General features: G+C 45.0%; 2 protein-coding genes across 2 annotated transcripts in view; one reads left to right on the top strand and one right to left on the bottom strand.

Annotated features, from left to right (window-relative positions):
- LOC125389747 (uncharacterized) overlaps nt 1-26,390 on the bottom strand; it is a 66,824-nt gene that overhangs the window by 17,757 nt on the left and 22,677 nt on the right. The window lies entirely within an intron of this gene.
- On the top strand, nt 18,771-26,213 carry LOC125389802 (2'-5'-oligoadenylate synthase 1A-like). The gene is made up of 6 exons (XM_087902087.1): nt 18,771-19,212; nt 21,230-21,411; nt 22,734-22,966; nt 23,827-23,980; nt 25,774-25,791; nt 25,977-26,213. Exons 1-6 carry the CDS (start codon nt 18,786-18,788, stop codon nt 26,211-26,213), a joined length of 1,251 nt encoding a protein of 416 aa, XP_087758213.1. The 5' UTR covers nt 18,771-18,785.

Here is a 26,390-nt window from a genome sequence, read left to right as displayed (position 1 = left end):
AAGACAATTATCACATGTACTCACTCATAGGTGGTTTTTAAACATAAAGCAAAGAAAACCAGCCTACAAACCACAACCCCAGAGAATTTAGACAACAATGAGGACACTAAGAGAGACTTACATAGATCTAGTCTACATAGGAAGTAGAAAGTAGAAAAAGACAAGATCTCCTGAGTAAATCGGGAGCATGAGGACCTTGGGGGAGGGTTGAAGGGGGAGGGAAGAGGCGGGGAGAGTTGCAGAGAAAAATGTAGAGCTCAATAAATATCAATAAAAAATTTTTTAAAAAAATAAGGCAAATAGGTTTGCTTTGCTCATAGGCTTCATATTACCCATGTCTCTGGTAAATGATTAAAAAATCAGTTCAAAGTCCATGGAAGGTCTAAGGATGTAAAAACTTAAATAAGTTCTAAGGGTCTCAGAAAATAAACTTAAAATATAAAAATACAAGCTATAATAGTATATTGTTATGCTAATATTTCAAAGATACAGAGTTTAGTGTTGGTCAGCAGAGAGTTGTGATAACCTGGGAGAGCACTGACTTCTTGATTTTCAGTCATAAGCTCAAGATTTTAAATTTCCTTTGGTTGTCTCTAAATGTAGACTTAAAGGTGGTTTCATCAGGCTAACCTGTCGAGGTTTATTCCGGGATTAGAGCCCCATTAAATCTCAGAGTCCATCTAAGATTTGCTAAATCGGACGATAACTTGGCTAATTGAATCTGAGGATAAACAAAATAAATTAACTCAGTCCATTACCTCTGCCTGTTCTTTATTCTTTTCAAAGAAGCAGAAAAAAAGAGAAGGGCAATCTCCGCCAAGTTTCTACTTTTTACAGAAGTGGTTAAGAAAAATTCCATATGTAGAAACAATGATATCAATTTGCATTTCACACACACACACACACACACACACACACACACACACACACACACACACGGTAGACCTTGCCCAGGGAGTGCTCCTGGAAAAGGTGACACCATCCAGGACAGGCCAGTGTACAAGGGGAAATACCTGACATTCCAAACCATTAGATAAAGTTACTACAGGTCCCCACAACCTGGTCTCACCCAAGGCCAGATGTGTTTGTCTGGAAAGGGTATCTCCCTATGTTTTTGAAATTCCTACTTAGTCTATTAGTAAAAATAATGGGGGGTGGGGGCTGACTTTATGTAAATTTGACTATTGGAACACAGAGTGACTGTTATCCCTCTAAGGTCTCCTGGAAGGCCATTCTGCTGCCTGTGCAGGAGAAGTTCCACTGCTGAGGTGTTTCGGGAATGAATCCCATCTTGAAGAAAGAAATGCCATGATTTCACAAGAATTTTACTTAAATGACAGTGACTTATCCAAAAGACAAGTGTTCCTGCAGCTCTGCAAACAAGTTCCTCATAAGTTGTACACTAGTGGGTCTAAGAATCTCTCAGCTGTACACTACTGTATAATAAATGTGGCTCCAACTCTAACCCAAAGCCATACTCTTCCTATGTCTCCCAGTAAACTGATAAACGTTTGCTATGTCCCCTGATAAACTTAAAGGTGGTTTTCATCGGCTAACCCAAAGCCATACTTTTGCTATGTTCCCCAATCTGTCCCAGCTGTTTACAGGCACCTGTCAACTGCTTTTTCTACAATGTGAATTTTGGTGCAATGAAAAGGCTACTAGTACTTTTATCTCCTTTGATAAACTAAAAATTCATGGAAGATTCGGGAAGTCCAGAAGGTCACAAGGCTTGAATCCCTCTGTCACAGCTCAAAGACTCCAGATAAGTGAAAGTCATGAAACATTTAAGGTTCTCTTTTAAACTCCTAAATTTTAACTTGTCCTTAGTCTGTTTTTGTCTGAGCAGATTTAACAGACACCACCCGGGGAGCTCCTGCAGCCTACTGAGCTCTGGACTTGCTAGAAAGCTGACATGAACCAGTCCAGCCAATGAGATTGCTCTCTGTCCCTTCAGATGCTTCTGATAAATGCCCCATCGCCCAGTCTTTGACTTTCAGCCTTCCTGGGCCCTGACAACCATTACCCTGATTTTAGCTGCAAGTGGTTACAAAAGAGAGTACATTGTCCCTGCCCCCTCAATAGCAAGTCCCTTTGGGGGAAACCTGTTGCTTGCATGTCAATCATTCTGGAATAGTTCAGCAGAAGTAGGATAGGGAGAAACAAATTTGACCTTCACTAAATTAACCCTAGAGACTGGTGAGGACTGGACCACATGCCTTCCCTTTGCCCTCCTCCAGGTCAGCAATGCCCCATACATGGAGGGTCTAATTCTTTATGAGATAATGTTTGGGAGGCCCCCTCCAATCTGTCCAAAACTTGGGTCTGATTTAACTGCTGAGATATCTAATTTGCCTTACTCCAGTCACTACAGATGTGACAAAGGATTCACGACCGACTGTTTCCATTGCTCTGCCATCTGTATGATCGGCCATCTGTTGAACCACATGGCTACCAACTGAGAGACCTGGTCTGCGTGAAACGTCATCAAAAGGAGACTCTCAGTCCCCACTGGAAAGGCCCTGACCTTGTGATCCTGATTATTGCCAGTGCTATCAAAGTCGACAGCATTCATTTCTGGATACATCACACCCACCGAAAACCTGTTCCAGATGCTGGGAGAAGATGGGGGTTCATCGGGACAAGCACAACCCACTAAAGATAAGACCAATGAAAGACTGGTCCCTGACCATTTTTCTGTCCTTTGGTTTTCACCCCTTCTTGGGTAGCCCCAAACTATTATCAACCTACAGTTAATGAATGGGCTGCCTTAAACCAAAATACCCTCTCAGCAGGCCCTACATCGATTTTGGCTTGACAACCTGCCTCTCTCGAGGATATTTCCCTGAGGAAGACAAGTCTGAGCTTTGTGTATTAGTTCATATTGTGCCTCAAGTCCTATGCCATGAAGGGGAGGCAGGGAGAATGCATATGGGGACTAGAGGATTACTATGCACCAGGAGGGTAGCTCCTAAACTTGTCCCCCTCAGATAGGAGCAGGGACTGCAGGGTCAACAGCCCTTGGGACAGCAGCATAATTACTGGGGACTGCAACTTGTGAGTCCTAAGCAAACAAACCAACAGAGATATTATCTTCCACCAATTTCCTAGAAAATCAAGTTGATACTGCTCTCGAAGGCCATAGCCCTGAGCATGCTGAGGCCATACAGTAGTGAATATACTCACTGACATGTCCTTTCTTTCAGAAAAGACTGGCGGCATCCTGGCCTGCAGCATCAGCATTTACATAGGCCAGTTGCATTAGAGTAGGATTTCTGCCTCTCCATCCAGCCACAAGACACCTGACCGCCTGCAGAGGATAAGAAACAAATCTCAGTGGGGCTCAATTGTCTGTATTAGAAATTAGCTCTATCTTTTTTCCAGAACCTGGTAACTTATGCCATGCATCCTCACTCCCAGAAAACAAAGTTGTTCTTCTAGGGAATGGCAGCACATCATTTCCCCTCTCCCATTCATTGCAATCATCATAGTCCTCAGGTAGGGGAGGATGGGGTTAACCGGTCAGGCAGGGGAGTGGGCGGACTGGCGGTCATCCTCGAACAGAGCTGACATTTTCACTTTCGATTTTGTTCCACTGGGTCCCTTCCAACCTTGCACTGGAAAAAAGTCCTTTTTAGCTTGTAAAATTTTGTGGTGTATGTGCGTGTGTGCGTGCATGCGTGCATGCGTGCGTGTGTGTGTGTCATTATTTATCTCATACCCAGATGAAGAATGTGTCATAGTCTTTTCTAAATCCTTTGGCTTGTCCTCATTTATTGTTTGTATCATGATACAGACCAATGTCCATGTCCCCAGAACTGTATCAGGATTCTTTCTTCTTGTCTATGGGTTTTCCCTCTTTTTTCTTTAACTTGACTCCACACTCTGGGATCTAAAGAGCCCTTTTCAGGAAACCAAGGATTACAGTTTGTTATTAAATCCCAAGGTTCTTGCAACAGGGATTTAGACATTGTAGCACCTCTCCCTTTAAAGAAACGATGTATCAACTCAATATATGGTGCGAGTTTTCCTGGCTTTTGCCCAGCATTAATCCCTGCTTACCTCCTTCTGCAGGGGTCAACCAGTTGTCTCCTAACTTTTCATTCAGATCCCTGGTTCAGGTGCCATTTGTTGACTTTTGTTGACCTGTGCAGATCTTGTCAGCCTAGCCTGGGATCTGAGGACCTGAGGACCTGACTGCTGTGTAGTGCTGCAGACGGCCTGACTTCAGTTTCAGTGTACTTTTTATTTTTTTACTTTTCTTTAAGGTTTATTTTTTATTATTTTTATTGAGCTATACATTTTTCTCAACTCCACTTCTTTTATCCCCTCTCCCCTTCTACCCTCTCCTGTGACTCTCAAGCTCCCAATTTACTCAGGAGACCTTGTCTTTTTCTCCTTCCATGTAGATCCATGTATGACTCTCTTAGGTTTCACTTTGTTGTCTAGGTTCTCTGGGGTTGTGGACTGTAGGCTGGTTTTTCTTTGTTCTATGTCTAAAAACCACTTATGAGTGAATACATATGATATTTATCTTTCTGTGTCTAGATTACCTCACTCAATATGGTTTTTTCTAGATGCATCCATTTGCCTGGAAATTTCAAGATGTCATTTTTTTAACCACTGTGTAGTACTCCATTGCATAAATGAACCACATTTTCTTTAACCATTCTTTAGCTGAGGGGCATTTAGGTTGTTTCCAGGTTCTGGCTATGGCAAAAAATGCTGATATGAACATAGTTGAACACATGTTCTTGTGGTATGATTGAGTATCTTTTGGGTATATACCCAAAAGCGGTATTGCTGGGCCTTGAGGAGGATTGTGTCCTAATTTTCTGAGAAATCGACATACTAATTTCCAAATTGGCTGTACAAGTTTGCACTTCCACCAGCAATGGAGATGTGTTCCTTTTACCACATATCCTCTCCAGCATAAGTTGTCATCAGTGTTTTTGATCTTGGCCATTCTTACAGGTGTAAGATGGAATCTCAGTTATTTTGATTTGTATTTCTCTGATAGCTAAGGATTTTGAGTATTTTAAGTGTTGTTGTTCAGCCATTTGTGATTTGTTTATTGAGAGTTCTCTGTTTAGGTCTGTACCCCACTTTTTTACTGGATTATTTTTTCTTTTGATGTCAAGTTTCTTGAGCTCTTTGTATATTTTGGAGATGAGTCCTCTGTTCACTGCGGGGTTGATGAAGATCTTTTCCCATTCTGTAGACTGCCATTTTTGTCTTGTTGACCGTGTCCTTTGCTTTACAGAAGCTTCTTAGTTTCAGGAGGCCCCATTTATTAGTTGTTGCTCTCAGTGTGATACTGGGGCTATATTGAGGAAGTGGTCTCCTGTGTCAATGTGTTCAAGTGTACTTCCCACTTTCTCTTCTATGAGGTTCAGTGTGGCTGGTTTTATGTTGTTGTCTTTGAGCCATTTGGACTTGAGTTTTGTGCATGGCAGTGGATATGAATCTATTTTCATTCTTCTATGTATTGATATCCAGCTATGCCAGCACCATTTTCTGAATGTGCTTTTTTTTTCCATTTTCAGTTTCTCTATCAAAAATCAGGTGTTCATAGGTGTGTGGATTGATATCTGGGTCTTCAATTTGATTCCATTGGTCCTCCTGCCTGTTTTTATGCAAGTACAAGGCTGTTTTCAGTATCAGTACTGAAGCTCTGTAGTAGAGTTTGAAGTCAGGGATTGTGATGCCTCCAGAAGTACATTTACTGTACAAGATTGCTTTGGCTATCTTGTTTCTTTTTTCCATATGAAGTTGAGTATTGTTCTTTTGAGGTCTGTGAAGAATTTTGCTGTGATTTTGCTGGACATTGCATTGAATCTGTAGATTGTTTTTGGTAAAATTCCCATTTTTACTATGCTGATTCTACCTACCCAAGAGCTTGGGAGATCTTTCTATTATCTGGTGTCTTCTTCAATTTCTTTCTTCAAAGATTTAAATTTCTTGTCATACAAGTCTTCCACTTGTTTGGTTAGAGTTACTCTGAGATATTTTATGCTATTTGTGGCTATTGTGAAGGGTGATGTTTCTCTGATTTCTTTCTCAGTCCGTTTATCATTTGTGTAGAGGAGGCTACTATTTTTTGAGTTAATCTTGTATCCTACTATATTACTGAAGGTGTTTATGAGTTGTAGAAGTTCCCTGGTAGAATTCTCAGGGTCATTTATGTAAACTATCATATCATCAGCAAATGGTGAGAGTTTGACTTCTTCTTTCCCAATTTGAATCCCCTTGATCTATTTTTCTTGTCTTTTTTTCTCTAGCTAGAACTTCAAATACTATATGGAATAGATATGGAGAGAGTGGACACCCTGTCTTCTTCCTGATTCTAGTGGGATTGTTTTGAGTTTCTCTCCATTTACTTTGTTTTTGACTGTTGACTTGCTGTTGTGGGATTCCCCTCTGTGTGCTGTGAATACCATTGGTTAATAAAGAAGCAGCTTTGGGTTTGTTGCAATGCAGAGTAGGGCAAGGCAGGAGTTCCAAGAAGACAGAGGAGGAGAGAGTAGGTGGAGTCAGTGAGAATCCATGTAGCTGCTGCAGGAGGCAGATGCCAGATGGATGGAACCCTATCAGTAGGTCACAACCACATGGCAATACACAGACTAATAGAAATTGGCTAATTTAAGATATAAGAGCAAGCCAGTAAGAGGCATGAGCTAATAAGCCAAGAAGTGTTGTAATAATACAATTTCTGTGAAATTATTTTGGGTCGGGGCAACTGGGAAACAAACAAGCAGCCTCCGATTACAGTCTTGCTGTATATTGCCTTTATTATGTTTAGGTATATTCCTTGTTTCCTTGCTTTCTCCAAGACCTTTATCATGAAGGGATATTGAATTTTGTCAAATGCTTTTTATCAGCATCTAATGAGATGATTATGTGGGGTTTTTTCTTTCAGTTTTTGTATATGGTGGATTACATTGACAGACTTTCGTATGTTGAACCATCCCTGCATCTCTGGGATGGGGCCTACTTGTTCATGGTGGATGATTTTTCTGATGTGTTCTTGGATTTGGTTTGCCAGTATTTTTGCTTCAATGTTCATAAGTGAGACTGGTCTGTAATTCTCTTTCTTAGTAGTGTCTTTGTGTGGTTTTGGTATCAGGGTAATGGTAGCCTCGTAAAAAGAGTTTGGCAATGTTTTTTTCTGTTTCTATTGTGTGAAATAATTTGAGGAATATTGGTATTTGTTCTTCTTTGAAAATCTTGTAGAATTCTGAGCTGAAACCATCTGGTCCTGGGCTTTTTTTTGGTGGGAGACTTTGGATGACTGTTTCAATTTACTTCACAGTTGTAGGTCTATTTAATTTGTTTATCTGGCCTTGATTTGATTTTGATAATTGATATTTGTCAACTTGCCTATCCTCCTGCAACCTCCCTCAGTGGAACTCTGAAACACAGCTTGCTCCAGTACTGTGGGACTTAAGAGGTGTGTGAACAACCACAAGGTGGGACACCCCACTCTCTAGGTTCCTCCCCAGTGGGATAAAACCCCGGGGCCCCTCCCACAACTCCCTTTGCTTTTCTGGCCAGCCATCAGGGAGTTTCCTGTGGCTAGGCTCCTCCAAAACCCAAACCCATCCACTGGACCCCCCACATACACAAGCTACTAGCCACACCCCGCCTAAGAGCTGAGAGCTTGCTTTAATACTGGGGGGACCAAGAGCTTGCTCCAACAGTGAGGGGATTAAGAGAGAGCAAAACAGGAGAGAAGACCAAGAATGCAGGTTTATAGAGACCTCAGAGGCTTTCTGAGACAGACATTGACAATACAGAGCAGACCAAGAAAAATTCCCAAACGCTCAGACAGTCACTGCAAAGATTGGACCAAGACACAAAGACACTGCAGGCCTCATTTGGAGAGGGGATGGGTAGGCATCAATGCAAGAATTCCTCCAACAACCTAAAAAGCAACATGGTAACACCAGAACACAGCGGCCACACAACAGGAAGACTCGATCATCCTAACCCAGAAGAAGCAGAAGAAAATGACTTTAAATGTAACTTTATGAAAATGATGGAGACCTTTAAAGAGGAAATAAAAAACTCCCTTAAAGAAATGGAAGGGAAGACAAACAAAAAATTGGAAGAAATTAAAAAGTCCCTTAAAGAAACCCAAGAACATCAAGAAAAAACAGTCAGACAGATGAAGGAAACGGTTCAAGAATTGAAGACTGAAATACAGGTATAAAGAAAACACAATCCGAGGGAATTCTGGATATGGAAAATCTGGGTAAACAAACAGGAACTTCAGAGACAAGTATAACCAATAGAATACAAGAGATAGAAGAAATAATCTCAGGTGCTGAAGATACTATAGAGGAAATAGACTCATTGGTCAAAGAAAACATTAAATCCAACAAATTCTTAACACAAAACATCCAGGAACTCTGGGACACCATGAAAAGACCAAATCTAAGAATAATAGGGGTAGAAGAGGGAGAAGAACTCCAGCTCAAAGAACAACTCCAGAAAATATATTCAACAGAATCATAGAAGAAAACTTTCTCAACCTAAAAAAGGATCTGCCTGTGAAGGCACAAGAAACTTACAGAACACCAAATAGACTGGGTCAAAGTAAAATCCCCTCACCATGTAATAATCAAAACACAAAACATACAGAATAATGAAAGAATATAAGAGCTACAAAGGAAAAAAGGGAAAGTAACATATAAAGGTAAACCTATCAGAATTACACCCGACTTCTCAATGGAAACCATGAAAGTCAGAAAGTCCTGGATAGATGTGCTGTAGACACTAAAAGATCATGAATGCAAGCCTAGACTACTATACCCAGCAAAGCTTCCATTTACCTTTGATGGTGAAAACAAGATATTCCATGACGAAAACAGATTTAAACAATACATATCCACAAACCCAGCATTATAGAAAATTCTAGAAAGAAAATCCCAACCCAAGGAAGCTAACTGCACCCACAAAACACAGGCATCTGATAACACCCACCAGCAAAACCCAAAGAAGGGAAACACACAAATGCTACTATCAAAAAAATCCAGAATTAACAATCACTGGTCATTAATATCACTTAATATCAATGGACTCAATTCACCTATAAAAAGACACAGGCTAAGAATGGATATGTAAACAGGATCCGGCCTTCTGCTGTTTACAAGAAACACACCTCAACCTCAAAGACAGATAATACCTCAGAGTAAAGGGTTGGGAAAAGGTTTTCCAATGAAATGGACCTAAGAAGCAAGCAGGTGTAGGTATCAATATCTAACAAAATTGATTTCAAACTAAAATCGATCAGAAGAGATGGAGATGGACATTTTATACTCATAACAGGAACAATTCATCAGGAGGAAGTCTCAATCCTGAATATCTATGCCCCTAATACAAGACCACCCACATATGTAAAAAAAAGCATTACTAGAACTCAAATCACACATCAAACCCCACACACTAATAGTATGAGACTTCAACATTCTGCTCTCGCCAAGGAACAGGTCAACCAGACAGAAACTTAACAGAGAAATAAGAGAACTAACAGAGGTCATGAATCAAATGGACTTAACGGGCATCTACAGAACATTCCACCGAAACACAAAAGAATATACCTTCTTCTCAGCACCTCATGGAACCCTCTCTAAAATTCATCACATACTTGGTAACAAAACAAACCTCCACAGATACAAAAAAAAAAATTGGAGTAACTCCCTGTTTTTTATCGGATCACCATGAATTAAAGTTAGAATTTAACAATAATACTATTCTCAGAAAGCCTACAAACTCATGGAAATTGAATAGTCAACTACTGAACCACCCCTGGGTCAAGGAAGAAATAAAGAAAGAAATTAAAGTCTTCCTTGAATTCAACAAAAATGAAGGCACAACATATTCAAACCATGCAACACTATGAAAGGAGTGCAAAGAGGAAAGTTCATAGCACTAAGTGCCCACATAAAGAAAACGGAAAACACTCACATTAGAGACCTAACAGCACACCTGAAAGCTCTAGAACAAAAAGAAACAGACTCACCCAGGAGGAGTAGAAGACACGAAATAATCAAATTGAGGGCTGAAATCAACAAAATAGAAACAAAATAATAAAAAGAATCAATGAAACAAAGAGCTGGTTCTTTGAGAAAATCAACAAGATAGAAAACCCTAATCCAAACTAATCAAAAAACAGAGAGAGAATGTCCAAATTAACAAAATCAAAAATGAAAAGAGGGATATAACAACAGACACTGAGGAAATCCAGAGAATCATTAGGTCATACTACAAAAACCTGTACTCCACAAAATTGGAAAATGTAAAATAAATGGACAATTTTCTAGCTAGATATCATTTACCAAAATTAAATCAAGATCAGGTGAGCAATTTAAATAGATCTACAAACTCAAGGAAATAGAAGCTGTCATCAAAAGCAACTCAAAACAAAGAAAGCCCAGATGGTTTTAGCGCAGAATTCTATCAGAACTTCCAAGAAGAGCTAATACCTATACTCCTCAAAGTGTTCCACATAAGAGAAACAGAAGGATCATTGCCAAATTCTTTTTATGAGGCCACAGTTACCCTGATAGCAAAACCACACAAAGACTCAACCAAGAAAGAGGATTACAGATCAATCTTGCTCATGAACATAGATGCAAAAATACTCAGTAAAATACTGGCAAACCGAATCCACTAAACTCGGGACATCTGTAAGAACAACAGGGTCTTTAACTACTGAGACACCTTTCCATCCCCAGATATGATGTTTTTCATTATTATTATTATTATTATTACTATCATCATCATCATCCTGACTATGGTTTTCTCTCCCTCCTTTCATACCTTCCCAGTCCCCTGAGTCCACTCCTCCTCAGTTTCTTTACAGAAGAGGAAAGGCCTCCCTTGGATATCAGCTAGCCTTGGCATATCCTTCCCCTCACATAAGGCTGGATGAGGTAACCCAGTAGGGGGAGCAGGGTACCAAAAGCCGGCCAAAGGATCAGAGACGACCCCTGCTCCCACTGTTAGGAGTCCCTTAAGGAGGCCAAGCTACACAACCACATCATATAAGCAGAGGCCTGGGTCAGTCCCATGCAGCCTCCCTGATTGTCAGCTTAGTCTCCGTGAGCCCCTATGAATCCCAGTGAGCTGATGCTGTAGGTTTCCTGGCAGTGTCCTTGACCCCTCCCCTTCTTATAATCCTTCCTTCTCCCCCACAGGATTCCCCAATCTCCCCATGATGTTTGGCTGTGGGTCCCCAGAAATGACATTTGTAATGGCATTTGGCCCAGGCTCACGTGTGTTAAGTGATTGTTCTCAGCATTTTATTTAGGGAGGCTCTCCTTAGTATGAGTTCTTTTTCTTCTTTATTTTGTTGTTGTTTTATAGGTGTGGATTCATTTTTACTCTTTTTTCTGTGGTTCTGTGACTTTTATGTTATTCTATATTACATAAGGCCAATTTGTTATAAGTATGGGATGTCATATAAACATATTCCCCCAATTAACAATGCTAACAATGGAGTTCCTGACAATGCTTTCATACGTATATATTAATTACTCATACTCTCCCCCCACCCACTACCATCCTGTTATTTGTCCCCATCAGAGCATTCCCAGAGCGTCCCCTTCTGATTTCATGTCACATGTGTGCAGCTAGATCTCAGGTACACCTTAGAGAAAATGAGCTGCCCTTTCTACCACCATGGCCCTCCCTTGTTCCTCATTTCCTTTAGACCCCTTCGTCTTTCTCATAGTCTCTCTCTCTCCTCTTTCTATCTCTCTCTCTCTCTCTCTCTCTCTCTCTCTCTCTCTCTCTCTCTCTCTCTGTCCTGTGTGTGTGTGATATGTGGATTCATTGTGGGTGGGTGTGATCATGGACCGTGGCTAACACATCTCAGCAGCCTTCCATCTTCTCTGAGTCCTGGTCTCTCTCTGACCTGGAATTACACATTCATCTTGACTGACTGAACAGAGCCCTGGGAACCCTCTTGTCTTCAGCTCTGCAGCTCTGCAATGACAATCCTGTGCCACCACTCCCGGGGTTTCCATGAGTCCTGGGCTTCCAACATGGGTCTCATGATTGTGAGCCAATCACATTAGTGACAGTCTCGCCAACCCACACCTCCTATTCCTGAACTGAAGGTATTTACCATTTGGGAAATTCACACAAACAGAGGATCGCTTTAGAGCTGAGCTGGGGAGGAGGGATTTAGAATTTTGGGAGTGGGAAATGAGAATCTATCAGAGAAGGACATTAAGTAGCAGGCTGGCTCACTGAGGGGATGAAGGCACTTTAGATGTCCCCTCAGTTTCCCAGCAATATTTGTGACTGACTGTGAATTTTGTCTTTCTAAGCATGAGGCAGCAGAGAACTCACTGAAATTTAATAACTGATGCATCTTTTCCCAAGGGATACTTGAGAAATGGGCAGAGAGGCCTGGGTGTCTGTGGGAGGGTTAGTGCAGGATACAGACCTTCTCAGAGGAGAGCTATCTGCCTCAAGAACCCCGGAAACCCAGGTATCACCACCCCAGCCTCCAACATGCACAGACGTGTTATGTTATGCATGAAATGACTCTCTACATTAAGATCTTACACCAGCCCTGACACACAATGTATCTTCAAAATTAAAAACTGCCCAACTCTACCCAAAGGCAATGAGGAACACCCCTGAAAGCACATGGGGGCTCGGGGAATGTGGAGAATACATGAGGCTTTATATTTGGGTAAGACAGCACCCCCTGACAGCCACTGTGTCAACTACTTGCCCTTAGCTTAGGAGAGCCATGGAAACAGTAGAGTCTCAGGCATCAGGGAATGAGAAGTCAGCCTGGGAAAAGGAGCAGCCGCACGCTGTGGGAAGTTGCAAGGGGAGAGGGCCCATAGGGAGTGATCCAGAAACCTGTTCCCCCAGAAATGCGGTTCCCCCAGAAACCTGTCTTGGCCATAGACTTACCCAACCTCAGGCAGCTTTCTAGTAAGGAAGTGGGGTCACCACAGAAGGACCCCCTTGGAAATGGCAGTGTGGGTGACAACCCAAGAGAAGACCATGCTACAACCCTATCCAAGATGACATAGCCAATGAGTCCTACTCTGCTGGACCCTCAAGTTGAAAATAAGCCCATGAGTCAGTGAGTGACTGAGCATGTCCCCAACTCCATCAGCAGGTGACTTTGTCCTATGTCAGCATCAAAGCCTGATGGTGTGGCCTGCTGCAGCCACAGCCACAGCCACACATGTGCACACACCTAAGACATAGCCTGCTGCCTGCCTAATCCACTCAAATGTGCACATGCACCCACACACAATTGCACACATACAGCTATTCCATAGCCTGATGTCCATCTACAAGTTCATAGGACACACACACACACACACACACACACACACACACACACACACCCTGCTCTTCTCAGAACCTAGACAAATAAAGTCACGTGATGTTAAGTTAGGCACTACAGAAAATCACAGTGACTGGGGAGGCAGCTTAGTGGATAAGGGTGCTTTCAAACAAGCGTGAGGACCTGAGTTTAAATCCCCAACACCCACCTCACTTAGGAAGTGTCAGTTATGGACCTGTAACCCTGGCACTATGGGGCCAGAGACAGGAGAATCTCTGTGGCTAGCTGGATGCCAGCCCAGCTCCTTGCTCACAGAGAAAAATAAAGGGATCGGATGACAAACTCTAAAGGAAGACACCCAATGTCCTCTAGTGCCTCCAATCATACGTGTATAATTCCTCATGAACGCACACAAATCTCAGACTCTGTAAGCCTGTGAGACACGATATAAAATGCAGCAGACTGCTCCACAGTAAATCCGGCATGAGCAGAAGTGCACGCACATGATAAGCCCCGTGCAGAAGATACTGGGCAAACAGAACGTGGTTGGCCATTATTAGATACCCATGCAGCCCTCTTGTGTGTGACCTCAGTGTGCTGTTCCCTCCCACCACTGTCTCCAGGCCTGTGAAGAAGGGACTGTATTAGGAACAGTTGGTGTTGGGATTTCCAGGGCCACATGGTGCATGCAGTCCTGAAGTATGCTGGGGCACATGGATGTATGGGGAGTGATGCCTGCAGTGGTTAACCTCTGCCCATTCACAGAATCCCACAGCCTGTGAGCTTGTCGCCCCAGATAAACCAAAGAACCTCAGAAAATGGCTGTGGTGTTAACTAAGTGAAGCCTCCTTTAAAGGTGATGTCAGCATCTACCACAAGCCTGACTCCCAAATCTACAGAAGGCTCATCCATGAGTGCACCTCCCTGGGGAAGGAAGGTGAGTTCTTCACCAGATTCACAGAGCTCCAGCATAACTTCCTGAAGAATCGTCCACCCAAGATGAAGAATCTCAATCGCCGGGTCAAGCACCGGTACCAACTGGTATGTCGTCTGACTGAACCACTGTGGTTTCTGTTTATACACAGCTGGATACAGGGCCAGAGAAAAGCAGGTGCTATTCTAATTTGCTTTCTATTGACATGATATTTTATCACATGGCCAAAAGTCTCTTGGGAAGGAAAGGTCTTACTAGGTTACACATCCCAGCCACAGCCCATCACTGAGGAAGTCAGGGCAGTACCTGAAGCAGAGACCATGGAGGAATGCTGCTCACTGGCTTGCTCTCCATGGCTCATGCAGCTTGCATTTATGTACACTCCAGGGTCACCTGCCCAGGTATGGCACCAGTCACAGTAGGCTGTCCCTCCCTCAGTAATATGCCCCACAGGGCAGTTTGATAGAAGCATTTTCTCATCTGTGAGTCCATCTTCTCAACATGAATCTAGCTTATGCCAGGTTCACAAAAGGAAAACAAAAGGAACACAAGGGGTGAGAAAATAGAAAATGAGAAGGAAAAGAGGGGAAAGAGAAGCAGAAGGGGAGGGTTTGAGAGAAGAGAAGGAAAGGGGAGACAGCAGGGGAAGGTGCTGCTGTAGGACGGAGAAGGGAGGGAGAGGGGAGCCGGAGGAAGAAGGACTTTCCACGCTTGTTCCAGTAGGTGTCTTCTAGTCCACTTTCCTGTAGTATGTGGGACTGGCTTGTTGAGGTATCTGTCCTGCCCAGTACCCCACAGCAGGCAGGCCCCAAAGAAAATCACGCACAAGACTCCATAAGATTATAAACTGATTGGCTCATTAGGTCAGGCTTCTTGTTAACTCTTATAACTTATATTAACCCATTATTCTCATCTATGTTAGCCATAATGGCTCCATACCTTTCTCAGCTGGGCAAGTTACATGCTGCCTCTTCAGTGGTCTGCGCAGGAGTGCTGCTGAGGAACTTCTCTGCTTCCCAGAATTCTCCTGTTCTCATTGCATCACTTCTACTTCCTGTCTGGTTTTCCCGCCTATACTGCCTGCCTGGCCAATCAGCATTTTATTAAAATATGATTGACAAAATACAGACAATTCTCCCACATCACTTTCCGGTCAGCCTACTCTCTTCAGCCATGTCTGGTTCAGCCCTGAGTGTGTGTGTGTGTGTGTGGTTACCTGCCTCTCTGTGTTCAGTGTTTCTCATGTGCACCCCTGCTGTGGCACAGGGTAGGGAACAGAACAGAGACCCCACGTACTGAATAACGGGACTGAGGAAGCCTCATTGACCGTGTTTCCAATCTGTCAAACGGGACCTCACGACAACTGTATCTAACTCAGTCACTGTGAGGGCTGCTGAAATGTCATCTTGTAATGCCAGCTCAGCTCTGTGGGGTGTACACTTGTGTTAGTGAGTGTGCTCTGCATTTAATTTAGGGAGGTGTTATGAAATGGCAGGAGATTGGACCTTTGTGGGCCAAGGGGTGACATGGCAGGTGAGAGAGAGACACACCATTCGGACAGGGCTGACGTGGGGAGTTTTATTGGAGGAAGGGAAGGGAGAGAGAGAAGAGAGGAAGCACAGAGCGACCTTGTGGGAAGAGAGAAAAGGAGAGAGAAAAAGAAACGGAGACAGAGAAAGAGGAAGAAGAGATAGAAGTAGACAGAGTTCTGCCTTTTAACGGAACAGGGTCCTGCCTAGGTGGCACACTCTGTCAGGTATACAAGGTCCAGGGCCATATGTGCCTGGACGCTAACGTTCTTCCCTTTTATTTATTAAAAGGTTGAGAAGTTAGGTGTGGCAGGTTAGGGAAATTAGGGCACGAGTTCTCAAGACTGCTTCCTGCTGGTTCATGGGGTGTCAACCATATGTGGGGAACCTGAGAAAGCTGGAGTGCTGGCCACGTCCTGGGGTAGCTGGTGGTTCCACTGCTGTCCAGGATCTATGGAACTATCTGTGCCTCTTGGACCTGGAAACATGCTGTGAGAGCAGAGGACAAGGTTCATCTGAGGGAAAATTTTTTCTTAGATTCTGGTCATTGAGAGAGGGGAGCCTTAAGACCAGGGACAGGTGGGGAGACACAGGCTAGGTGAAGGTTCTATGGTGATATGCAAGATATTCATCAGTGTGGCTATAGGATAAGGCCAGTTCAGGTGACTTCTCCTCAGCTGCCCAAGGAACAAGCTGGGGACATCTCCTTGAACACCTGAGAACCCCTCTAGAGTCAAGTCTCTTGCCAACCCTAAAATGGCTCCCTTAATTAAGATATCTACTTCCCTGCTCCCATATCCACCCTTCCTCCATCCCAGACCCAAAAAGATGAATATGGTATGTACTCACTCATAAGTGGATTATAGCCATAAATAAAAGACATTGAGCATATAATTCATGATCCCAGAGAAGCTAAATAAGAAGGTGAACTCAAAGAAAAGCATATAGTTATCCTCCTTGATATTGGAAGTAGACAAGATTGCCAGGCAAAAATTGGGAGCTTGGGGGTGGGGTGGGGGTAAGGGGAGATGAGGAGAGAGAAGGGAGAAGGGGAGGATGGGGAGTGAAAAGGACCTTTTAAGTCTATAGTTAGGAAACAACCAAAGGGAACTCAAAATCCTAGTTTGTGGCTATAATAATATAGTGGTATAGTCCAGTGGCTAGCCTGAGCTAGATCAATAGCTTATCAGAATTTTCTTGATTACTGTTAAGACTATGAGCATTTGGAGTTTAGTGTAGCAGCAGCAGCAGCAGCAGCAGAGGAGAGAGAGAGAGAGAGAGAGAGAGAGAGAGAGAGAGAGAAATCTAGAACATGGTTCTTTCTTTTAAATGTCTCAAATCACTTTCTCTTTATCAGCTCTCAAGCCTTTTTCCTCAGAGCTTTGTAACTTGCACTTACACACATTGATAACCTGCATCTGCCCACCTCAAAACACCTTCTTAGACCCTAAAACATTCTGAGATCCTCATATCTTTAGCTTTTCAATCTTTACAGAAGTGACCCTTAAAGCACCTGTCCCTTCCCTGTCATCATGGCGTCTCCCCAACACTCGGGAGAAATCTATTTTGTGAGTTTTTCTTTCTGAGTCTGGGAGCAAGGTGGACTGTGTCCAGACTTAGTATTAGCTCCAGGGGAGCGAGGCCTGGGACCTGAATTTTTACACAGAGAGCTGAGAAGGCGGCTGAAGCCTTGGATGCTGCTGTAAAAGTGGCAGAGTTGTCAAACAGCGTCAGAGTCCTGAGAGGAATAAACTTTACCTGAATTAATTATTTAAAATGACAGAGACTTACTTGCTTGGCTACCTAGGCGGTCACCACAGGGTTCCCATGGTCGCAGAGGTTTCAGGACAGCATCCATCTTCTGGCTGGCAGGCCTGCAAGCCCCAGAAGATCCCGCAGGCTTCTGTGGAGTAAGGACTCGGAGGAGGAGGAGCAGCCGACCCTTGTTCTAGGCAACTTGAGGCAGTCCGTTCTCCAGAGCTCCATTGATCACAGTCTGAAGAGGGTTTCGCAGCAATTGAGGTGAAAGGCGTTTGTTTTCCTCAGTGGCTAGCGCTGCCACTTATGAAGCAAGTTCCAGGTGGAGGTTCTTCTGTGCAGATCCATCTTCTTTGGAGGAAATGGGGGCGGTGCCAGGAGCTGGCATGACTCTTTTTTATGCAAAGGCTTTTAGTTAAACATTTTAAATGCAATATTCTGCAGATCTCTGAGCATTTGAGGACTTCTGAGTAGTTATTTGTTTTCTAACAATAAAAACTTACAATAATGAAAGTCACACAGTAGGGGAGGGAATAATCTCCTAAGTTTAGTTTACACCCGATTTAATTTAATTTTGCTTTGTTAGGTCTCCCTTGTAAACAGCTCACAGGAAGGACAGGGTGGTATACATCTCTAAGTTAGCTTTTGTTAATCTGAAATAGATCTTTATAATTGTAATTTTATCATTATATAGAATATAGTTTAAGGTAGAGTTGAATCACATATATAGTATGCTGTAGCAGATCAAACCATATGTTTTTATCATTATCTAAAACTACATGCTAACTTAAAGTACTTTAGACTTTTTTCTTAGTCTAGAAGGAGATACCATGAACGGAGCTCATTAGGACTGTTTAGAGCATTTTCTTAGCAATAGCTACATATACACACAGAGAGAGTTAAAGCTAATTTACACATACACATATAGGGTTAAATCTAAATCATATGCACACATACACATACATATTAGACAGGATTTGAGAAAATTAGAAAGGGAGAACCAGTGTGTGTTGAGCAAGACAAAGACTTCTCTGTCTCTGTCTCTCTCTCTGTCTCTCTGTCTCTCTCTCTCTCTCTCTCTCTCACACACACACACACACACACACACACACAGCCATAAAGACTTATGTCCGTCATTCTGAGTCTGGCTTATCTCTCCTACCATGAGGAGATCCAGAACCATCTGTTCCCTACATAGGTCCTGATTTCACGCTCGGGGCTGAATAGTATTCCATTGCGCATGGGCAGGCTGCACATGGGCAGGCTGCGCATGTGCAGGCGTTCTCATCTCCCTGGGTGGTGGACCCCTAGGCTGTTGGGCCTGGACTGCTGGCCATGGCTCTGCCTGTCGCCAGTCATTCTCATCATTGTCTTTCAGGGCGGCTTCTCGGGAAAAGGCACAGCTCTCAAGGGCAGGTCAGATGCCGACCTGGTGGTGTTCCTTAACAATCTCTCCAGCTTCGAGGACCAGTTAAATCGACGCAGAGAGTTCATCCAGGAAATTCAGAAACAGCTGTGTACATTGCAGTGTGAGGAACACATTAGAGTGAAGATTGATGTTCTGACTTCACGTTTGCCCAACCCCCAGGCACTCGGCTTCACACTGCACTTCCCCCGACTTCAACAGGAGGTGGAGTTTGATGTGCTGCCAGCCTATGATGTCCTGGGTAAGGCAGGCAGAGCCTCAGCAAGCCCTTCCATCCTTCATCTTTCATGTTTTCCTGCGTGTGTGTGTGTGTGTGTGTGTGTGTGTGTGTGTGTGCGTGCATGTGTGGGGATGTTCACACATATGCAGATCTATGCACATGTTTGCAGGTGTGGCTAAAGACCAGAGGCCAGTCTTGGATGTCGGTTACTTAGGAGCTGCCTTTGCAGAGAGGCTGACCTGGGATTTGCTGGCCCACCTTGGTGGCTCTGGCAGTATGCAGCTGGGGGCAGTGGGGTGTGAGCTCTGATGGAGCTGCACCCCAACCTCAGGCAACCTGGAGCCTAGGCATGTTTATTAGGTACAACACAGGGTCGGGGAGGGGCTGGCTGGTCATGTAGTTGGTGTCTGTAGGAGAGGACTCTCGGGCTGTAAACAAATATACTCAGATATATTCAGGTCTTCACTCAGGCTTCCTCCACTCCCTACAAGACAGCCTGGTTTGTTTGTCTGTCTGCATGTTTTGAGATAGGTTGACCTTTGACCTGGAACTGGCTGATTTTGTGTGTGTGCCCCAAAATTACAAATTGTCCCACTCTACCCAAAGACAACCTGGAACACCCATGAAAGCGCGGTGGAGGCTTGGGAAGCTTAGAGAATGGTTGAGGCTTTACATTTGTGGGACACAGCTCCCCCTGTTGACCACTGTGTGAACTGCTGTTATTAACTTAAAGCTATAGAAACAGCAGAGTCTCAGGCAGAGAATGAGAGACCAGTCTGGGAGTAAGAGCAGGGCAGCATGTGGTGGAAAGCTGCAGGAGGCTTGGATACCTGCTGAAAGGAAGGGGTGCAGAGGGGGTGACCCAGAAATGAGCTGGAAGGTGACTCCCCAGAAGCCTGTCTGGGTCATGGACATCCCCAGCCTCAGCAGCTTTCCAGTAGGGAAGTGGGGCCACCACAGAAGGACCCCCTAGGAAATGACGGTGAGTGACAGCCCAAGAGAGGACCTCACTCACAACTCTACCCAAGATGACTTAGTCGATGCCCCATTGTGTGGTGGACCTTAAAGTTGAAACTCTCCCGGGTCACTGAGTGATTTTGCCATGCGCCAGCATCAAGGCCTGATGGTAAGGTCTGCCACAGCCGTGGCCACACACGTGCACACGCCTAGGACACAGCCTGCTGCCTGTCTAGTCTACACAAATGTGCACATGCACCCACACACAGTCACACAGCCATATGTGTTCCCTAGCCTGCTGCCTAACCACTTTGCAAGCTCAGGACACGCACATGCACACGCACACGCACACGCACCCTACTACTCTGAAGACCTGGACAAACAAAACCATGTAATATTCATTTAGGTACAACAGAAAGTCATCCAGTGAAAACACACAGTGGCTGGGGAGACAGCTCAGTGGATAAAGGCTATTGCTACACAAGCGTGAAGACCTGAGTTCAAATCCCCAACACTCACTTAAACAGAAAAGACCACCGAGACAGGGGAATCTCTGTGGTCTGCTGGTCTTCTCAAAGGGAGACACCTTATGTCTTCCCAAGACATCTTAACATATGTGTATACTTTCTCTCAAACATACACAAACAATATATACACCAGACAAAAATAGGGCAGAGACACCGTAAGCATGAGGTCCAATGATAGAAAATGCAGCAGACTGCTGTGCAGTAAACTCTGCACAAGCAGGCATGTCCACACCTGACATGCACCGTGCAGAAGTTACTGGGCACAGAGCATGGCTTGCCATTCTTAGATGACTGTGCAGCTCTCTTGTGTGTGACCTCAGTGTGCTGTTTCCTCCTACCGCTGTCTCTCGAACAAGTTGGTGGCAGGAACTTTCCAAATGTATGCAGTCCTGAGGTGAGGGATGACACATCGATGTGTGGGGAGTGAGGCTTGCTGTGGTAAAACTGTGCTTGATTCGCTGAACCCTACAGCCAGTAAGCTTGTCACCCCCAAGATAGACCAAAGAACCACAGAGAAGGGCTGTGCTATTAGCTGAATGAAGCTTTCTTGACAGGTCAACTCAACTACATCAAGCCTGACCCGCAAATCTACAGCAGGCTCATCCATGAGTGCACCTCCCTGGGGAAGGAAGTCGAGTTCTCCACCTGCTTCACCGAGCTCCAGAGAAACTTCCTGAAGCGTTGTCCAACCAAGCTGAAGAGTCTCATCCACCTGGTCAAGCACTGGTACCAACTGGTATGGCATCTGGTCTGGCCACTGTGGGCCCCATCTTACAGAGGCAGAGAATGGAAGGGGTGATGAAGAGGAAGAAAGATGAGGAGTAAGCTGGGAGGGAGGAGTGGTGGGAAGAGAAAGAGAGTTGAGAGGTGAAGGGGAAGTCAGGGAGGAGATGCTGTAGGAGAGGGAGGGAGGAGGGAGGGAGGAGGGAGGGAGGGAGCACCTGTGAGGAAGGAGGACTTCCTGTGCTTGTTAGGAATGATTTCTTCTAGTCCGGTTTCCATCCAACTAACTCACTCTTCAGCTGCATCTAATTCATTGTTCACGTGTCTTTGTGAACTCTGGGTTTCTCTTTCTTTCTTGTATTATTTAGAGACAGGGTCTCACTAGGAAGCTACTGATGTCCTGAAATCCACTATGCACACCAGGCTGGCCTTGAACCCACAGTTCTGCCTACCTCTGCCTCCCATTGCTGGGATAAAAGGTGTACACCATCTCACCCTACCTTATCTGTGGATTTCTAGTTCTTTCTTCCTTTTTCTGTTTTCTTTTTTTAACATGCACTGGTACCTACTATGGCTTAGATTTTCCTGATGTGTCAAGCTAGGCTTTCTTTACATATCCATCCTACAATATTTCTGGAGTTTTTATATGTGTATGATATAGATCTGGTGTGGGTATATGTATACCTGTTCTTGGGAGCACCTGTCTATGTGTGTGCATAAGCATGTGGAGGCCAGAGAGCAATGCCAGGTCCTCAGTCACTCCCCACCTTTTGTGTACAGACAGGGTCTCACCCTCGAGCCCACGGTGTGCTGAATCAGCAGTTCTGGACGGTCATATAGTCCTGAGGACCCCCATTTCCATCCACTTAGGCTGGGATGAGGAGTGGGTTTCCTCACAAGCCTGACCTTCACGTGCTTGCTGGAATCTGAGCTCTGGTTCTTACTCTTGCAAGGAGAGGGTGGCACTTTACCCACTGGGCCATCTCCCTAGCATGTTCCCAGTTATTTCAGAGCCTGTGATAAAACCATCAGTGGAGAGCACCATTATTATCCCGCCCCTACCCTCACTCCATGGCTGTCAATCACTATGTCACGATTCCTCCTGTGCCTGCTGGTAAATGCTCAGTCTCTGTGGACCACACGGTCTCTATCTCAACCACACAGCCCTTGGTTTTAGCATGGTAGTGCACATAGACCAAATCTACAAGGTCGGGTATGACCATGTGTCAATAACCTTTAATGACAACATCTGGTGGCAGCTGGACTGACCCCGTGAGAAGTGGTCCCACACAACAGCCCACAGGCCCATTTCTCTCATCGCCTTTCTCTTCTCAGTGTAAGGAGAAGCTGGGGAAGCCGCTGCCCCCACAGTATGCCCTGGAGCTGCTCACAGTCTACGCCTGGGAATGTGGGAGTGGAAACACTGAGTTCAGCATAGACCAGGGCTTCCGGACAGTCTTAGAACTGGTCACCAAGTACAGGCAGCTTCTAATCTACTGGACAAAGTATTGTGACTTTCAAGACCAATACATCTCCATCTACCTGCTGAGTCAGCTCAGAAGAGCCAGGTAGACTGTCTCCTCATGGCTCAGCTCCTCATAGGAGGACCAGGCTGTAGCAGTGGAAATGGGGAGGTGGGAGCTCCGTGTCAATGGAGCATCTCCCGTCCTGTCACTGTGCTGGGCACTGTCCTGCTGTCACCTGATCCACATGAGAACCCTGGGAGGCAGGGGCGGGTTCTCCTGTCTGCAGATGAGGAGGCCAAGGCTCTGACCTTGTCCAGACCCAAACAGTAGAGAGGGGGGAAGTGCATGGAGCGGACACTGAGATGTTCCAGCTGTAACAGTGTCGTAAGGGCTGCGAGGCATAGAACAGTGCTAGGCGCTGGGTAGTGGTAGCCTACACCTTTAATCCCAGCACTCGGGAGGCAGAGGCAGGTGGATCTCTGTGAGTTTGAGGCCAGCCTAGTCTACAAGAGCTAGTTCCAGGACAGGCTCCAAAAGCTACAGAGAAACCCTGTCTTGAAAAAAAAAAACAAAACCCAAAAAACGAAACCAAACAAAAGAACAGTGCTGGACTAATTAACTGTTAACAATACAGTAGACTTGTCACAGTCTTGATCCTGTGCTGTGTTCTAACCTCACACCTCATCATTTGAGATGGGCTGGTCCAACTCTTTCCATTTCCCAGACCAGAGAGACCGAGGGACCTGACCCAGGACACACAGCTACTAAAGGGTAGAGGATTGGAACACAGCCCTTCCAAATCATGTCCAGGGATCTCTCCAGGCTTTCGCTATGGTATGGGACACTAACTCAGGACAAACTTTCGATAGCGGAGCTCTACTGGGCTCCTCCTCTGTCCCTGTGCAGTGGTATCTGTGGCACTGGTCAGCTGGTCAGTTCCCTCTCTGAATGTTTCTCTGCAGGCCTGTGATCCTGGACCCAGCTGACCCAACAGGGAACGTGGCTGGTTTGAACTCAGAGGGCTGGCGGCAGCTGGCTGAAGAGGCTGTAGCCTGTCTGCAATACGCATGCCTTAAGAGATGGGATGGTTGCCTAGGGGGATCTTGGAATGTGCCGGTGAGAACTTATCATCTTTTCCCTTTGCACACATATCTGGTCACACCATCTATTTCAAGAATATTCAGACAAAATATGGATTTTCCAAAGATGCCCAGACTTATAGGTTTTCCTGCCACACTGATTGCTTTATAGTTGTTCTCAGAGATTGTCACATCACCCCTGCGGAGTTCTTGTCACTTGGCCTCCTAAGGAAGGGCAGCCTCTGCTCTGACTGTCTGCTTTGTGTTCAGGCTCCTTCCTGCACTCTTTATTATACACTGGATCCTCCACATGCTCTGTCCAGTGTTCTTTATCATGCAGTATCTCACTGGATCTGCACACACACTTATCCTGTGTTCTGTATCATAGAATAGCTCACTGGATCCTCAGTAGGGCTCTACGAGGTAGATCTAATAACATTTTTGTCTTTGGTTGAACAAGAAGGCTCAGGGCTGGGGATATGGTTTAGTCAATAAACACTTGTCACATAAGCAAGGAAAAGGAGTTTAATATCATCCCCAGGATCAGGGAAGTGAGTCAGACAATGCACTTGCCATTCCAGTGCATGGACAACAAGATCCCTGCCCTGGCTGGAGAGGGAGCATAGTCTCCTTGGTGAATTCCAGTCCAGTGCAACCCGAATGCAAAGGTGGACAGCGGTTGAGGACTATAGTGTTCTCTGTTGATTGTGCACACACAAATACACACATACATATATTCACATGCAAATGCATGTGTACTCAGAAACACACACACACACACACACACACACACACACACACACGAGGCCACTAGGATAAGAGAGCTGAAGCTGGCTCAGGGATGTTCAGCTAAGGAGAGGAAAGACTGGAATTCCTGTAAACTTTGAAGCCAGTGTTCAGGTCCTTGAAGCAGCCCATCTTTCCTGTCTCTGTAAAAGGAAAGTGGTGGTGGGCTGTGCTCCCGCTGCCCTGCTAGCTTTACCCGAAATAATTATACGGAAACTGTATTCATTTAAACACTACCTGGCCCGTTGTCTTCAGCCTCTTATTAGCTAACTCTCACATTTGATTAACCCATATCTAATAATCTGTATGTCACCATAAGGTCTTGGCTTATTGGCATGAGTCTAGCCAGCATCTGTCTCGGGAAGGGGAATCATGGCGTCTGCCTCATTGCCTTCTCCCAGCATTCTGTTCTGTCTACTCCACCCACCTATGTTCTGACCTATCAGGCCAAGCAGTTTCTTTATTAATTAGCCAATGAAAACAACAGAAATACAGAAGACTCTCCTACATCATGTCTCATCATCATGTGACCAATGGGACTCAGCAGGGCTATGTCACAGCCAAAGAGACACAGAGGGACTTGTACCAGGACCTTTCCTCTCACTGGACAGGGAACTTCTGATGCTAGGGAACAGATGAGGTCATGCATGGATTCAGAATGGAGCTTAGCATGAGTGCATGGATGTGGGAAGCAAACTTCAGGTCAGGAAGGAAAGGAGAATTGACCCAGGAGGGAGACAGCTGTGGCTGCTGTGGCCTTTAGGACTGTCACACAGCAGACTGTGGCTTGGCCCTGTCTCTCATTTTAACAGATCTGTTACTGAATGAGGGGAACTCAGGTAGGGCTATGTACACTTTCAACAGGCTAAGACCCTGTCCCTCCCCAAAAGTCCTAACTGCCATCTTCACAACATGGAGATGTACTGTCCCTTCTTCTGAGGGGCTCCAGGTGGCCAGTCATGGTGCCCACTCCGAGAGATCATTTGTATCTGCTTCCAAATAGCAGTGCAGGCTTATGATATGATCATGTGTTTTCTGTTCCAGACCGAAGTTCCTGTGCCAGTGAGCAAGCCAGTGTGTAACAATAACAGGTTAGTTATTTTTCTTTGTTGTTTTTGTTTTGTTTGATGTGGGCTTTAGCTACGTAGACCAGGATGGCCTGGAGCTCACCATTCTCCTGCCTCAGGGCTGGAATGACTGCATTGTAGGTCTGATGTGCTCTGCTTTTCCTTCTTCCTCGGGTGAAGGAGAACGGGGCATTCGTCTCCTGTGAGCGCAGCAGCATCTGCCCAGAAGGCTCCGGAGTCAGGGGATGTATGTGCTCCTCTGCTGCAGGCCTTGACCAGAGAGGGCAGGATGCTGCCCAAGGCCCCAAAGGGAGACAGTCCAACCTGGGGTCAGACTCCAGGCTTCTGACCCCTGCCTGCCCACCCTTCCATTCTGTCCCATCATGGACAGCCTTCCTCATCCACCTTATCCTCTGACAGCTTCTCTGGGGGACAAGAGATTCGGAAGGGGAGGGGAGAACTCAAGCTTGACTTCTGTCTATGCACCTGTTCTGTCCAGTGTCTGATCAACAACAATAAACCACAGCAGATGCCATGAGGGTGTGTGAAATGAGCCATAGTACAGCTCTCTCTCTTTTCTCTCTCTCTTTCTTT

The sequence above is a fragment of the Myodes glareolus genome, chromosome 26, assembly GCF_982192425.1.
Source record: "Myodes glareolus chromosome 26, mMyoGla1.1, whole genome shotgun sequence".
In the NCBI taxonomy this organism is placed as follows: Eukaryota; Metazoa; Chordata; class Mammalia; order Rodentia; family Cricetidae; genus Myodes; species Myodes glareolus.
This window is presented reverse-complemented; position numbering and strand designations above follow the sequence as displayed.